We start from the raw sequence: 17,335 nt of genomic DNA on the forward strand, positions 1-17,335 counted from the left end.
CCACTTATTCGCCATCATTGTCAACACGTGCCTGGAATCTTCTCCAGGTGGTCTCCAGAGCCCGGAGGCACAGTTCTGGTGGTATTGTTACAAATTCTCAGAAGTATTAAAAATATATATTTGAAGCACCCTGTATATGGGTTCATGAAATATCCGCTCAACTTCAAATCTTCAAAACGTAACGAGCGAATTATCATTTAAAAGCCATTTTTTCTTTAAATCTTTTGTCATTCCTACGGTGTCTCTGCATCTTTCTTCTCTCATCCCCACCACATCTCTATACGTTTGTTTGCATTTCTCTTATATCCGAATATATCTATCTCTTCTGTCAGCTCGCTTGGGATCATATAAATTGAAAAGGGAGGGGGGCCCTCATTACACAGCACTATCTTTGGGCTAGCACACCGCCAATAAACACAAAAAAACCTCTACTATGGATAATTGTGGTCGCGAAAGTCTACTACGTGTTGAACAGATTTCAGATTGTTATTTTATTTTTTGTAAACGCGCCAGCAGCTGATGATGCATTCACACTTGACCGGCGACCTGAGTTCGACTACGACCCACGGATAATATCGGAATCAAGCCTGCGGCAGCCCTGCTTTCACTGCCCCCCACTCTCCCACTGACCAGCTTGGTGAAGTATAGTCCAACACCCCCCCTCCCCCCCAACATTCGTGATATGGTGTCGGGGGTCATCCAATCAGCAGTGGGTTGACAAGTAAGAATAATTCTAGATTTGAACTTTCGTGACTGCAAGGATTCATACTTTTAGGTTTTTTCGGTAAAGTCACGTAGGTAAAAATAAAATTAAAATTAATAAAAGTATTATTATTATATTATTATATTATTGTATTTCTATTATTACTTTTATTAATTTTATTTTTACCTACGTGACTTTACCGAAAAAACCTAAGAGTAAGAATAACTCATCATCGTCATCATTAATATTATTCGATTCCAGATATATGCAACCACTGCAGGTTCTAAGAAAATGTATGGGCGTGGCTTGCGAGAGATGAGATGCTCGCCGATTAACGTTTCGATATGACGCAAAGATCCGTTGGCAGTGGAGTCCAAACGGATGCTTCGAATTCGCCACTCTGCCACCGTCGCCCACGATACGTTGCAGCGTTACACGTGCTGCTCACCCACACGACAACGGTCGTGAAGGATGGCAAACCCCATCGCGGCTGATTGGCCCCTCGACTTAATTGCCCGTTGGAGCGGTGGCGCAGTGATCATGTCACCACGCCACGACTCCGACGGACACGGTTAGATTACTGGCCACGGCTAACGGCAGTGGCGAGTTGTATGTGAACCGGTCCTGGACCCCAATTCGCTTCCCCCCCCCACCGCCCCGTCACTAACCCACAATGACCAGGGCGGCGAAGTATGGTCAAACGACACGCATGATCGATACCGCGTAGATCGGCCTCCGCATCGCAGTAGATTGACAAATGTGGCAAAACATTAAATCATTATGACTAGATGGATATGTATGGATATATACATTTGGCCTATGTGTGGTGCATACATTGGACATTACTCTAGCATGGAACTGTGAGCGATAGTATCGCCACAACTATTTACACGAAGCGATGTGCTTATGAGCTGACGGAAGTGGTGAAGCTGAGCAAAAGCCAATTGAGATGCACAACCCTCCACGCTCTCCAACACGTGTTCTAATATCTGCATGTCTCGGGTCTCTGTACCTTAACCCGAACAAGCACGTAGCAATTCATCATCATCAGCCGTGAGCTATCGAGGACTGGACGAAGGCCGCCCCCCCCCCAATATTATTGGAGGGAACAGCTGATAGTACGACACCACGCCGGTCAGTACGAGTTGGTGAAGATATACTAAATGAATGTCAGTTATGAATGATGACAACGCAATAATAACAATACTAACTATTTGAGTCTCAAGGCTCTTTCGGAAGAGGGTCCTGCATTGAGATGTTTGGCCAATTCCATGCATGAGTGCTTGGCATGCACGTACTGTATGTATGGTGAACTTATTTCGCACCGTACGTAGCCAACCGTGCGAATCGGAGGTTCGGGGGAAGGCATGTGGCAGTACCCGGCGAAAAGCCACCAAAAAACACACGTGGCGGGGGGGACAGCACTCAAAGCTCAACGCAAGATAAACAAAAACATTTCATCACCGTGCTGCCATCACATGGCCATGACCGCAGCCCACGCCTACACAACACCTCGGGTGTTCCCAGGCAATCTCTCATCCAAACACGAGCCAGCCTCAACGCGGACTCAGCTTCTGAGATGCGATGAGGTCGCGAGAGATGGGGGGGGGGGGGAGATTAAGAGAGCGATGGGGTAGATGGCTCGACTCGAACTAACCCGATCGAAACCACGAACCCACGACCCCATTCCTCTCTCGCCGCACGGTGGGCGTTAAAGACCGCTGGCTTCATCGTTATCGAGGGCATCTTTTTTCTACGTATGTACCGTGGAACTTTTTTCACACCGTACGTAGCCAACCGTGTTAATCGGAGGTGCGGAGGAAAGGACAACAAATTGGGCTTCGAGCTGGCGTTACAGCGAGTGGGTCTGGGTATCCATATGTGTGGACCTTCGGGCGTTACCCCACCCTCTCTATCCCACGAAGCAATGCACCTGGCCGTGGCGTCACACAGCATCGACGCCGCCCGTCTCTAAATGACGATCGCCCATTGTGTGCCCTTGCAAAATAACGAATCTCGCTGGGATGACACGTGGCCTGCATAAGGCGCACCAACAAATCCATCACGCCGAGTCCCTATAGTATGCACGTGCATATTTCTCACAGGTAAAAAAAAACATGGAAATGCATCGCTAGCAGTGAATGTTCCGATGAAATACGTAGGAACACAGCATGATAATCACCCATGTCAAGCCACTGCTGGAAAAAGGCCTCCCAAAAACGATGGCGATGCGAAAATAATCGAGTGGGCATCACGGGCGATGCCATCGAAGTTACCACACTTCGCCATCACCTCTTTCCTTCTGCTAGATCCTGCAGTTGTTGCAAAGCCAATTCTACCGTAAGGTATACTCCTATAGAATATGATAGTTCTTGATTGTGGAGGACTCAATCAGTCTCGAGCCTCTTTCAACGTACCTCCTTCTAGGCATATTGGGCCGCTGGCGCGCGCGCCTGTGACCCAGTGCGAGGGGGTGATGGATTACACCGAGATTTGTAATTAACGCCCAACACTTATAGCTGGGCGTCGAATTGGAAATGGCAGTACAGCAAGTGGGTGCATGCATCCATCTGTGTGGACCTTTGAGCGTTACCCCCCCTCCTCCTTCCCCCATGCCACGAAGGAAAACGCCTCATTTAAACACACACACACACGTGCATCAGCCAAACATCCCCAATGTCGCAGCACCCTTCTCAAACACAGCCTTGAGGTTCGGCGATTTTTTTACATTGCAGATAATCAGCACCTCCGATGAGCACGGTGGGCTACGTGCGGTGCGAAAGAAGGTCAACATGCACGCAACAAAGACAAAGATTCCCCGTATAGCCTTAACAGACTGTTGGGGCAAGTGCTGTCAGCGAGCACCTATGAAGGCCGGTACGGCACACGAGGGGGTGGGTGGCCATCAACCACGCCCGGCCGCCTTTGTCTCCCTAGCGGCGATGTTTGCGTACCGCACCAGGTACTCATTCGAGGCTGAGTCAACCTAGGGAGGCCCAGGACCGGTTCAGATAATCGTCACTGGTGTTTGCCGTGAGCGGGAATCGAACCCGGGTCACCAAGTTCGTAGTGCAGCGCGCTAACCGCTACACTACCGCTCCCCATACAAACACACACACACACACGCGTGCACACACACATACACAGACACACACCTACATAAACAGCCGTGCCTCCGGACGTTTCTACCAATTCGCTCTGACCGAGAGCGCGCGCGGCACCTCCGTGCCCCCCCCCCCACCGCGTGATCTGCGCGACACGAACCAGAACCTTGCACCCTTCCACCCACCCACCTTTGGCGATGAGATCCTCGATCTCGTCGTCGAAGCCGTCTCGGTAGCACTTGCTCCACAGCCCCATCTCCGTGGAGTTGGCCTGCCGCACGCAGTCCGGGTCCGGGACTCCTCCCGGCCCGAACACCTGGCGCCTCCTGCGCGCGCTCGAACCCTGCACGCGCGGACCCCCGCGGGCAGCCGCGCCGACCCCCAACGCCGCCGACGGCGATGCTGATAATGACGATGACGATTGCGGTGGATGATGACTGTGGCTGCTGCTGCGGCGGTGGCGGCGGTGGTGGCGGTGGCGTCTTCTCAACGAACACTGGCGGCGGAGGAACATCGCCGGTTTTCCGTCCACGACTGTGAGTCGAATCATCCCGGACGAGCCAGCAGTAGCACCACCACTGGCACCGGCACCGCCACTGCCTCGGCGGATCGCGGCGCGTCTCGCCCGGAGCGGGGCCGGCTGCTGCTGCTGCCTCGAGTCGCGGGGCCTCTCGACTCCCGCCTCTGCGTCGCCCATCTCGGCGGTGCCGTTGCGCGCGGCGCTCGCTCGCTCGGGCGAGTTTGGCCTGCGGCGCACCACCTGCACGAAGGGGCTCTGGCGGAGGGGCAGGTTGTTGTTGGACGTGTAGATGTAGCCCGGGTCGCGACGCTTCGTGCCGTAGCTGCGGCAACGCTCGCGGTGGCGGCGCGCATCCGTCTCGTACCAGTGGTCGGTGCAGAGCGCGGCCGCCAGGAGCCCCAGGGCGCACAGAGCGAGCGCCAAGCCCGCGTACAGCAGCAGCCTCACCGCAGCCATGGTCGCCGAGTGTCGAGAGGCATTCGGGCTGGCTCGCCCCGAGCTAGCAATCGTTGGAATGATGATTATTATTTGCTAGACCCCCCCAACACCCCCCAACGATAACGACGAAAGGCGACGACGATGATGACGACGACGAGAAGGAGGAGCGTTTTGCTGCAGAAGCAGCCGCCGCGTTAGGATGGAGCGTCGCTTGCGGGGGAGCCACGAATTGCGCGCTCCTCCTCCCTCTCCCTAACGCTCCCGTCGCGCCGAGAGCTCCTCGCCCTGACGATGCTGTGAGCGCGCTTGACCTCTGCAGTAGCAGCAGCCGCAGCAGCAGCAGCTTTCACCGTCCGATCGCATCGGGAGTCGGGATGAGTCGCGGCTACGGCGCGGAGAGACGCTGTTCTGATGCTCCGAGTCGATGCAGCGTCCATGTTTCGCGCACCATCATCATCGTAATTGCCACCATCATCATCATCATTATCCGTAGAGACAGAGAGAAACAAGGAGGGGGGGGGTGGAGATAGGGATCGAGCAAACGAGAGATGGAGCCGTCTGCTTTCAACCTGCGTGGGAGCGCCGCTATGCGCGCGCGCCACCACCACCACCGAGTGGGGAGGGAGACGAGGAGGAGGGAGGGAGAGAAGGGAGGGGAGGGAGAGGAGGGAGGAGGGGGGGGAGGGAGCGAACCGCGTGGGGTGGGGGATGGATGGAGCAGTGATGTCATCCCTCCTTCTCGGAGAAGATCGATACGTGGTCATGCAGCCTCGACTCCCTTGGACGCTCACCAACCATCTTCCCCCCCCCACCCACTCACCCACCAACTCACTCACCTACTCACCCAAATACTCAGCCATTCACCCACCAACTCACTCACCTACTCACCCAATCACTCAGCCACTCACCCACCAACTCACTCACCTACTCACCCACTCACTCACCAACTCACTCACCCACTCACCGACCAACTCACTCACCTACTCACCCACTCACTCACCTACTCACCCACTCACTCACCCACTCACTCACCCACTCACTCACTCACCCACTCACTCACCCACCAACCCACTCACCCACCAACTCACTCACCCACTAACTCATTCGCCTACTCACTCACTCACTTACCCGCAATAATAAAGGAGACGCCAGGTATCATATTCTGGCGCGCGAATAATCTGAGAAACCGATCATTTATTTTTGACCCCGGTCTGTCTCATCCAGCAGTGGATTGATCATATGGCTGGACGTGTATATGAAGGGCTTCATTTCTCCTGTAATATTTTGGAGGGCCCCCAAGGGAGAATTGGGGGGAGGGGGGGTAGACCGGGGGTGAGAGGGGGGGGGGGGTAATATTTATTGTGCTCAGCCGCGGACAGCTCCGGCTGAAAGGAATTTAGGCTCCCTCGTTCTACGGACATAGTTTGCTGTGAGCCCGCCCGCGTCCCTTTAGAGGCCAAATTAACATTCTGCACGAAAGCAACGTGGAATCGCCGCTTTAAATTAAGCGAATTAAAAATGCGGGCAGCCTTGCGGTGTCCACGGTTCCACGGCAGCACGTGCGAATGGCAACAAAATGCAATTTCACGTACCGCTTTTACACTAGCAGGTGCAGCATCCGGGGTCTTAATTGGTGATTAGTTATACATTAATTAGGGGCAAGAGCACCTTAAAGGCTGAGCGCCGAATCAGCTGGAATGCGGTCGATCTCCATATTGTCGCGTGCGATAAAAAAAACATGTATTTAAAAATGTTTTTTTGTATCTATAGTCCTGTTGATTCTCCTAAAATCGATGTTAACCGTGGCATTTGTTTAAGCAAGCAAACTCGGATTGGTTACGAACTTCTGGCTTTCATCAGCATCGTCGGGCCTGCTCAAATAAAGTGGTTTAAGGGACCTATGTCGATAAGAGTTTCGTGTTGAGCGGTTTTCTTTTACTGGTAGGAACCTCCTGGTTACACCAGCCCACAGGGGATTACTGTGTCCGTCCGTCGTGCAGGGAGGGGCTGGGTGGGGTGGGGAGGGTGGGGCTGGGTTTGAAAGGGTGGGGAGGGGTGGGTGTGGAGGGGCTGGGTGGGGAGGGGCTGGTCACCCCGTGGTGCCCTTATAGAACTCAACGTTTAACATACTCACGCCGGCTTGTGCCCGCCCTCACAGTCGGCCATATTTGCGGAATACACCACGCCGCCGTTGACCCTGGCCATTGACCGAGCAACCTAACGTTCCTACCAGCTCCCTCCGCAGGAATGTGTTTTTTTTGTTACGCAGCGAAGAGAGAGAGACCCCGAGGGACCGCCCGCCACGGAGGCCGGGCGATGTTGATCAGTTGACGGTGCAGGAGTGGCGTGTTGCCGGTCGCCCTTCGTCCAGCAGTGCATCGACCGTGCCTGCTGACGGCGATTGCCCATCGGAAATTGAGGTTCGTTTTTGTTCTTTTCCCCGTGTGCGGTGCGTTAGGGAAGTGCGTTTGTTAATTGCGGTGCTGGTGAAGTGTTATCATTTTCAGCCCGCAGTCAAAATTAATTGTGCGAGTTGCAAGCCCTGTGGTCTAATTGATGGTGCTACTCAGAATTACCATTTCTGCACATCACGGTGCAAGCTGCTTCTTCTGTTGGCTGTGTTTACTGGCGGCACGCGAACACGCGTGAGCGTACACACGCCCGAACACTGCTTCCAGTGATCGCTCTATCTCCACGTAAATATTAACAAAATATGGTTCAATCGGAAAATGTTTTTTTTACAAGTATATATATTTAAAAAAAAATAATTCACGCGTTGTCAATCCACTGCTGGATGAAGGCCTCTCCTATGCCGTGTCGATCACGGGGGTTGTTTCACCATACTTCACGTTGCTCACAAGCAGCGGGGAAGAGAAAAAGTCTTGGAGCGTGGAATTGCTGACCGGCCCATACTGGACGTCTGTGAAAAAGAGCTTCATAGCTCATCGGATTCCTCCCTCCAGTCTAAATCAAGAGTCTGATTCCGAACAGCGGAAAGGGTTCTCAGCAGTCGTGCGAACGGCCAAAAGGAAATTCCAGACGGTGTCCCGGAAGGTAGCAGCAGAGAAGGAGCGACCTCCCATCGAGCACAAATATCCATTCGCGTCGTTGTGAAGAATATAACAAAATACTCGAGCAGACAAAGTCTCCTTCATACGTATACCAGTTTCTCCACGTAATATTAAAACATATCTTGCACAACGCACTGCCCCGCCGCACGGCCTTCATGGAGCGCATACATTCATCAGCAGTCGATTAAAAATAAAAATCTGGATCGGTTTTGACATGCAGTGTCTCATCAGCGGTCAGACTTGCTCCAAAAAAAGCTGATAAACTGCCAGATCTTGACGGCGTAGATCCCGTAGTTCGACGCACAATTACTGCACAACATAAAATAGTCGTGAGCGTCATTGTGTTGGAATGTAAATAACACAATACATACGTGAGACGACGTCTCTGTCCTTCATACATCCGTCTCTGCACATAAAAAGCGGTGTATTTATTAGACGCGCTGAGCAAAGGTTGACCGGAAGGATTTTCGTCAGAATGCTGCCGTTGCCTGGAGAGCCACACGGGCGTGAAGGGGCCCCACGCTCTCGCAGAGGACATCGGTACGAACGCCGTCCAAGATTTTAAGAGACACTTCCCTGCTGATCTATAAATGTATTTCTAAATGACACCTCGGCCTGGCACCGTACAAATGCCCCAAGTCATCACTCGCGAATTCTGCACAAAAGGGTCTGTGCGGTGCATGCGATAAACTTCATTAAATAGACGGAGGAGGGCACAGCTCCGCATACAAAACAGGTGAGCTGCAATGCCACTTTCGCGTGTCGCGCGTCTACGCACGCGACAGGGAGGCTAAATACATTCATCTTCATCACCGCCGCCGCCATCAGCAGTAGCAGCAAAGCCATGGTCTATCCACCGCTGGACGAAAGCTTCCCCCAAGAGCCAGTCGGCCACCGATTGCGATAAATCCGTCCAGATCCATCGCGCGCCACGCACGTGGTGCTGATGGTTTTCTCGCTTTCCATCTCCGCAAGCAGTCGTCGTTTTCTCCTTTCACACGTCGTCTTATTCTTCTTCCACGCGTCTGTCCCACTCACGGTGGAGGTGTTCCGCTGCCCTTGCCAACCTTCTCCACGCTGACGAGGCCTGCGCTAACTCTCGTTCCGCACCTCGAGCCACCGTGTCCGATCGCACCACATCTCCCCCACCCCCCACCGCTCCTTCTGCTTTCTTCTTCATCTCTTTCCTTCCACTTGCATCACTTGCCACCTTCTGACCCACTTAGTTTCCCTGTCGTCTCTCAACATGACCGAAGCACACCAGCCTTTTCTCTCTCTCGTCTTCTCTGTGATTCTACCACCTCGAGTCTTCCTCTCGCTTCTTCATTTCTCACCCCCCGTGTCTTTCCTTGTCAACCCGCAACATCCACCGCAACATTCTCATCTCTCTGACTGCCATTGCTTGGTCCTCCCTCTTTCTCGTGCCCCAGCACTCGGCCCCAATACAACAGCACCGGCCTAACCACCGTCTTGTACTACCCACTACACGATACACTACACACTTTTTCCTCCAACCATACCTCTTATCGCACACCACACCAGTCATCTCTCGACATTTCAGCCATCCAGCCCTTCTTATTGGTTCTTTCGGTAAAGTCACGTAGAAGGGAAATAATAAAATAATAGAAATAAAACATAATAAAATAACTTTTCACGACGTTTCGGCCATAACGCAAGCAGACGTCAAATTACTCTTGATATGCACATTCCTTTGTCAAGGCGCCCTTCCCCCTCCAACCCAGCTTAAATATACGCTGCCAAGCATGGTGGTGCTCATTCAGACGCTATCTTTCCGACAGACCTGTTCTTCACCTGAGGACGGCTGCTTGCGTTGTGGCCGAAGCGTCGTGAAAAGTTATTTTATTATGTTTTATTTTTATTATTTCATTATTTCCCTTCTACGTGACTTTACCGAAAGAACCTATAAGATGAATCCCTGCAGTCACGAAAGCTTTAAATCAAAATTCATCCAGCCCTTCTTGCCCTTTCAGACGCGTCCAATGCCCAATGCGTCACGAGCACGATGTCGCATATCCGACTGTCCGTGGGGGACCGAGATGTGCGAGCGAGTTAAGCGAGCGCCGATAGAATAGTGACCATGCCCAAAGCCACACGCCGATTTCAGCGCGGGCCATACCCTCTGTTTACTGTTGTCGAAGAACGAGGCTGTACGCGAGATTAGGAAGATCTATTCTCGCGGCAGCCTCGTTCGAGTTGATTACTTTTCTTTACGGCATTCGACTTTCTGCAAAAGCTGAAATACCCGCGCTGCCGCGAAATGTCATTCACATTCAGAGCCCCCCTACAGCCAACATCCACTAAGGAATCAAACAGAATGGAGAATCAGAATCGGAATATTTATTGACACTGGAGGAATCTGATGAGCTATGAAGCTATTTGTCACAGATGTCCAGAGAGCCTGGACGTTCAGTGGAGCACGTGCACAAACAGGGGAGGGGGGGTGTAGAGACAGCAAACCTCACCAAGGCTGTCATTAGCGCTGCCCTAAAGCAGAACAATAAACACAAACATATTTATTAAACAATATATATCTTAGCTGGTTGGTGTTTCAGGCCTAGAGGCACAGCCTATAACTAAATCACACACAATTCGCCCGGTCACGTCACATGTCGGAAACAAAAGCAGATGTTGAGTCTGGATGGGCGATGGGGGGGGCGACACGGTAGGATAGTTCAACAAAATTAACAATTGTACTGCATCTTGACTTAAAGCTTTCGTGACTGCAGGAATTCCTATTCTTGGGTCTTTCGGTAAGGCCACGTAGATCGGTTCAAAGAAAATAATGTAGTAGATTTTTGTTATTTTTTGTTACTTTCTTTGAATCTATCTACGTGACTTTACCGAAAGACCCAAGCATATAATTGTCCTGCACTTTCATGCTACCGCATCTACGCGCAGCATTATCGACGGACAATGCTACGGAGCAGTCTAAATATATGACAGTTTTCAAGATCGGTTTTACATTTTTTTTTATGACATAACGATCCAGCAGTGGATGGATCCGCGGGCTGCATATGCACAAGATATTGCAGGCAATGGACCTTCTTGAGAGGAGAGGGAGGAGAGATTGACTGAACTATAATTGGCGAGGCAGTAGTGCAGTGGTTCTTAACCTGGGGTGTGAGATGCCCTTTGTGAAGGTAAATCATCGAAATACTAATTACGCACGGGCACGTAAGTAAAGCTACTTTGTTTAATCAAACCCTATGCATTTATTGACATTATTCACTGTTTTACAATTGAGAACCAAAGAGGTGCCAAGGGTGCTGTAAAGGTTAAGAACCACTGCAGTTTAGTGGCACTCTGGGACACCAGGAAATATCAAATCAAACTAGATGTGTGTAGGGTTATCAAGAAGAATAGCATGTGTGCAAACAAATCACAACAACACGCAGTGTAGACTGACACAATATACAATTAATATTTTTTTTATCGATTTGCATAAACAGCCCGTTATATTTGGTCAAACATTTAATTAACTCACGCCTAATGCGATGGCTGAAACTGCTTCTCTTTGGTGAGGCGTGTGATGTTAGCTGGTATTGATGATGTTGCTACTCGCAACTGCATTTCCAGGTTTGCTCCTAGATGTATTGAATTTCGAGTCCCGCATGCGGTTGCCTTGGCAGGGCCACACCAAATGATTTCGCGGGCCGGACGTTCCCCACCCCTGATCTAAAGCGTAACTCGCTTCATGCATATACAAGCACAGCCCATGCACGTCTGCGAATGCTTCACGAAGTGTTGCCATTTTCATCATCGCGTCGAAACTGTTGTTTGGATTACTTTACTCAATTGACGAGCTGCTGGATAATGCGCGAGTAGCACGTGTCCACTTCAGCAAGAATCTCCTGGGTTCGATTCCCGACTCTGGCCCCGTTCTGTATCTAGATTGTATGTTCTCCCCCTGTTCTGTATGGGGTTCCTCCCGGTTCTTCGGTTTCCTCCCATAGTAAAAAAAACACAATTGTGACTGGAATTGGTCAAACACCCAAATGCTGAAATTGTTACACTGAAAATTACTCAATTCGGATTACACATTTACATATTTGCTCCCTGCTGCAAAAAAAAACTTGGCAAGAACCTAGACTCAATGAGACTTGTGTGTTGAAACAAACTAAATAAAAAATAAATATAAATGGGGGTAGGCGAGACAATGATGGCACCGTGGTTACAGACCCGAGTGTAATCCCGAGTCACAGCTACCATCAGTGGCGAGTGCTATCTGAAGTAGCCCTGGGCTCGTTTTCGCAAACCCGAAACTGACCAGCATGGTGAAGTATGGTCAAATAACGCCCACGACTAATGGCGCAAGGATGCCTTTATTTAGCAGTGGAGACACAGAGGTTTGTAAATTGCTATTCTGGTAGATGGGCAGACGAGCACGTTTAAACCTGTATGACAACAGTGGTCGAATGCAGGCAGGTACCAATGTAGCTATCATCCAATTAAAATTGATTACGCCCAATGCATGCATCGTATTGCACGTGTGAGAATCCATTAATTTGTATTCATGTATGTTGTGTGTAATGGGTTCACAGCCACGCGGTGCGATACTATCACCACATTGTAAATAAAAAAAATCGATTTTTAAATCAAATCTTGACCCCCCTAGTTGTGAAAATGTATCAGATGGCGTGGTTGAATCATTGCATGCCAAGTTTAATGGTTGTCACGGGTTGAAAAATGTCTGTCTTCTGAAAAAGAGATTTCGAAGGGTTTTTTTTAAATATCAATTTCAAGTGTGAGTGATTTTTTTTGTTGGGTAATTTTACAATCGTGGAAACGTGATGCCGCCACATGATGGCCTCCTCTTGCAAATCGTCACGTGATCTCGTTTTCAATAATGGTTGCCCTCCACGTGCTGGAGGGGGAGGCTGCAAAGTGGCTCTGCGGCTTCGTGGGCTGACGCCCAGTCAAAAATTATTTATTTATTTATCAATGATAGGTAAATAAAAATATATAAATATAATGATAAGTTATCACAATGTAAATAGCATTGGCTAAAGAAAAACGGGAATATCGAATTTCCACCGCGGCCTTCTGGCTCAAAGCGAGCATCTCCCCGTGCTCGTTTGAGCAAGAGAACACTTTGACTTGAACCGAAAACTTCGGGTTTCCCTCGCCACTACGACGATCCTTTTTGTTTTTGGGGGGTTCGGCCGACGTTTAAGTTTCAGTGAGTTTCAGACACGTGACGCTTCGGCAATTGCAGGGCACACGCAGGTGTGCAGCAGTTGTTTTTTTTTGGTTTACCAAGTAAGGCCAACTGAGCTACATAGCTCTTTTTTAGAAGCGACCTGGTCACAAATAAACGCATACTCTAAACGCATGTTTCTAAATTTGGAGGGAATAAAAACCCGAGGACCCAGAGAAAAATACTCGCGACCACGCGCAGAGAGGCACGCAAACTCCAAATATAGTAGCAGCAGGCGTCAGGGTCGGGATCGAACCCAGGACCTCCTGTATATCACGCGAGGTAGTTAACAACTCGCCACCACGTGCACCTCCAGTTAAAAGCACACTCAGAGGTAAGTGGAGGAGGCGGGGTGTAGGACCCTTCTGCACACACGCGATGGAGTCGTATTGCCTGTTGTACGTCAACAGCCAAATACAAAATAATTGTAAGCATGCGGATAGCTATTGCCTTATTGCTGCGTGGAAGCGAATCATTAAATAATACATTATTTAAATGCATGCCTATGAAGGGCAGCATACTTCAATAGGGATTACCGTTGGTACGGCTATTTTAATATCACAACAGACAGGACGGATAAGATCAAAGGGCTCGCATAAAGCACATGCATAATGTACATTGACTCAGTAATTCCCCCCCCCCCCCCCACTTTGCGCAAGAGCGCAGAAGCGTGGTCACCACATCTACGCCTCGATATAAGGAACGAAACAGGAGGAAGACTTCTCCACAAATCTGGCTGTCGCCTGATGATGCTAGTTGTTATTAGTGGCGAAATATCGTACTCGGATTGTAAATGTTGTGGCTTGGCTCTCCAACACACCGGTGTGCTGTTCTAGTGATGAATTGGCACGTTCTGTTTACGTGACAACCCTTACTAGTTGGCTGTGTCAATAGTCGACTGGATGTGTCAAATCATCACACCCGATGTATCGATAAGGTCGGCCGTGTGTGTCAATCATCACACCTGTTGTTGTATCGGTAATCGGCCGTATGTGTAAATGACATCTGGGTCCACTTTTTTTTTTGTCAAATCCATGAACAGCAGCCGCAACAACAACAACAACAGTTTCCGTGTAAATAAGACGACAGCGGAAACAACGCGGCAGGAACGGAGCAACAGATCCCCGGAATGGATATTGGGTCGGGGGGGGGGTGGGAGAAATCCACAGATCTACCCCTGGGGCAGGCATCGCTCCACTCCGCGCTGGGATGATTTCGCACGCGCAGCCATCATCCAGTGGCCTAGCCGTTGTTGTTGTTGAGGCTTTCGTGACTGCAGGAATCCATACTCTTTGGTTCTTTCGATAAAGTCACGTAGTGGGCAAACTTCAGCATTTATTTCATACTGTGGTGTTCCTACCCTGATGAGGATTGCTTGTGTTGCGATCGAAACGTCGTGATTTGTTTTATTTTAGTTATTTTATTTCTACCTACGTGACTTTACGGAAAGAACCAAAGAGTAGCTTTGGTGTTATTTGTTGGTTTGCCCGGTGCACGGTCGCAATCTCCCTAAAAACCTGCCAGGGTTTCGTGCGCGCCCAGCAGCGGAACTGATCCGTAGAGGCAATGGTGGAGCCAGCATTTTCAGGTAGGGGGGGGGGGGCAACCCCTCCAGCAATGAAAAATGATAGAGGAGTTGTTAGTAAGTAAGGACTTGTCCCTTGCTTTTATTCGACGCGTGTGCGGCGATGGCGCAGCCATCGATCGAGGGTCGAATTCAAACCGCGTTGTGTGACACACATCGCGCTCGCTGAAGGTGAATGCCTTCAGGGAAGTCGTGCACTGTATACGCAACTGCGCACAATTCTGTGAGTCACTTATAACCGCTTTGCCGTTAGTTATTGCAAATTATGGACACAGACTATTGTCCTATCATCCCAGAGTCCCTGGCATGTAATAATATGCTACACAGTGGCAGTGGGGGACGCAAAATGCCGATTTATTACTAATAAACCCCAATGATCCGATCGAAATTGCACGTGCCCCTCCAATGATCCGATCGAAATCCATAATTTCGATCGGATCATTGGAGGGGCACGTGCCACCCCACCCCCCACTAGCTCCGCCAGTGCGTCGAGGTGGAGGGGAGGGAGAGGGCTCGATGCACGCCACGTGAACTCGGCGTGTGCGCGTTCACAGGCGCCATCCGCCCACCGGTTTACGAAATGAAACGAACAGACTGCTGGGGCAAGTGCTGTTAGCGAGCGCCTATGAAGGCCGGCACACGAGGGGGTGGGTGGCCAACACCACGCCCGGCCGCCTTCGTCTCCCCAGTGGCGATTTTTACACACCGCACCGGGTACTAATTGAGGCCGAGTCGACCTAGGGGAGACCCAGGAACTAATTGAGGCCGAGTCGACCTAGGGGAGACCCAGGAACGGTTCAGATAATCGTCACCTGGTGTGTCGGTCGCGAGCAGCAGTCGAACCCAGAATGCTCGGGTTCCTAGCGCAGCGTAGCGCTAACCGCTCTGCCACCGCTCCCCACACCCTAAACAAAACGCGCGCGTGTGCCCATTGTCGAGAGAAACACGTCCCATGGGAGGCATGACAGCTACACCCACAACAACGGAGTGAGGGCATCATTCCAAAACCGTCAAAACAAAGCTCTATCTATTCGTCACTCAGTCAAGGCGTGAGCCACGCTGGAGTCCCTACGATGCGCTGGACTGCAACTGATGGATGGATGCGGCTGCACAGGGCAGCGTGAAACCACGCAAATAACACAAGCGAAGGGCTCTCGTTTTTGCAAGGTTTTTTTTCTTGTATTTGAGCTCAATTCGTTTTAGGAGCGCGCGTTGAGGTGATGGACACGGCGACCCGCGGGCTCGATTCCCGGCCAAAGCTAACATCAGCGGCGAGCGATTTCAGAAACCGGTCCGAGCGTTTCCCACCTTCAACCAACCCGCACAAATTGCCGGTGTAGCGAGGAAGTATGGTCAAACAAACATTGTGACCCAAAAGGTGTCAAGGGGTGGGGTAAGACCGAAGACCTTCATCCAGCAGTGGATTGACATAGAACCGTAAAATTACAAAGGATTCTTTAAGGATCGAGCCATATTGTCTGCCTTCATACAAACTGCCTCTTAAGGTGTTACAAAGTATCTACGCCTGTACACTTGGAATATAGATACGAGTTACCTTCACAAACTAGTTCCAAGTTTTACTCTCATAAAACCAGTTATACCACAGCATATAAGCAGCGATTAATTGCGCACGCAATTTTCGAAAAAAACATGCCGTCATCCTGCTGAAGTGGTTAAAACCAAATAACATTTTTTTGTGTCACGGAAAAAAATATTTGAAAAAAAAATCAATTTGAGAACTGCAGTAAATACCCATAAGCCTTTGGGTGACAAAGCGCCACCACGTGGAGAGACAGGAGCTCAGACTGTGGGGCCAATAAAACTCCTGTTTAATCAGAATCGATATTTATCCTGGATGAATCCGATGAGCTATGAAGCGCTTTTTCACAGCTCCAGTAATTGCTAGGTGCAATTACTGGCGAAACGTCGTACTCGAATTGTAAATGTTGTGGGTTGTACTAGTAACAATTTGGCATGTTTTGCTTACGTGACAAACCTTACTAATTGGCTATGTAGGGTGGTGACAGGTTTAACGACTCATTCATATTTACGCGATCTAACCCAAAAACCACTAATGGATGTTAAAAACAGACTGTGCAGTCGTGGTTAAAGCTGGCGAAACCAAAGAAAAGCTTGGGGAACCCATAATATTCAAGGGACCTCGGATTGATGCAGAAAACAGGAGTGGACATCAAACACCAGCTCAAATAAAAAATCCCAATGAACACAACACGCGAATTAACATTAAAAAGACAGTAATAATTATTTACATTTGTAAAGACGCATTTCATCCAGAGATCCAAAGGCATCGCCCGCTTCTCTCGTCTCACTGCGTCTGTATCTACTACATCCATCATCTCACGAGGATTTTGGGGGGGATTCTGAGACTGTGGCCACGGGACCAAGAATTATTGGGCTTTTCTGAAACCTTTGGTCTCGTGGAGCGCGACACTGTTGAATTGAAGAACGTGTTGGCTTAAAGGCTACGACATCTCTACTGCCCACGGTGAATATTAAACGTTTAAGCCGACTTAGCTGCGGTCGGCAAGTTAAGCAGAATCAAATTGGACAGTGTTGGTGAGTTTTATTAGAAACATTCTTAGAAAGAGCCAATTCTACTTTTTAAAAAATTAAGGTTTTTAATACAAAACTTTACTCGGGTTGCCACCTGTCCCTTGTTCTATCAGGATTCATCC

General features: G+C 49.9%; 1 protein-coding gene across 1 annotated transcript in view; it reads right to left on the bottom strand.

Moving 5' to 3' along the window:
• Positions 1–5,387, bottom strand: part of LOC144720364 (transmembrane protein 178B-like) — a 152,260-nt gene extending 146,873 nt beyond the window's left edge. The window contains exon 1 of the mRNA XM_078597081.1: positions 3,997–5,387. Coding sequence (XP_078453207.1) covers positions 3,997–4,783 — 787 coding nt within the window. The 5' untranslated portion in view covers positions 4,784–5,387. The remainder of the gene's footprint in view (positions 1–3,996) is intronic.
• Between the last annotated feature and the right edge of the window lie 11,948 nt (positions 5,388–17,335).

This window comes from Lampetra planeri, chromosome 8 (genome assembly GCF_965212315.1).
Source record: "Lampetra planeri chromosome 8, kcLamPlan1.2.h2, whole genome shotgun sequence".
Taxonomy (NCBI): Eukaryota; Metazoa; Chordata; class Hyperoartia; order Petromyzontiformes; family Petromyzontidae; genus Lampetra; species Lampetra planeri.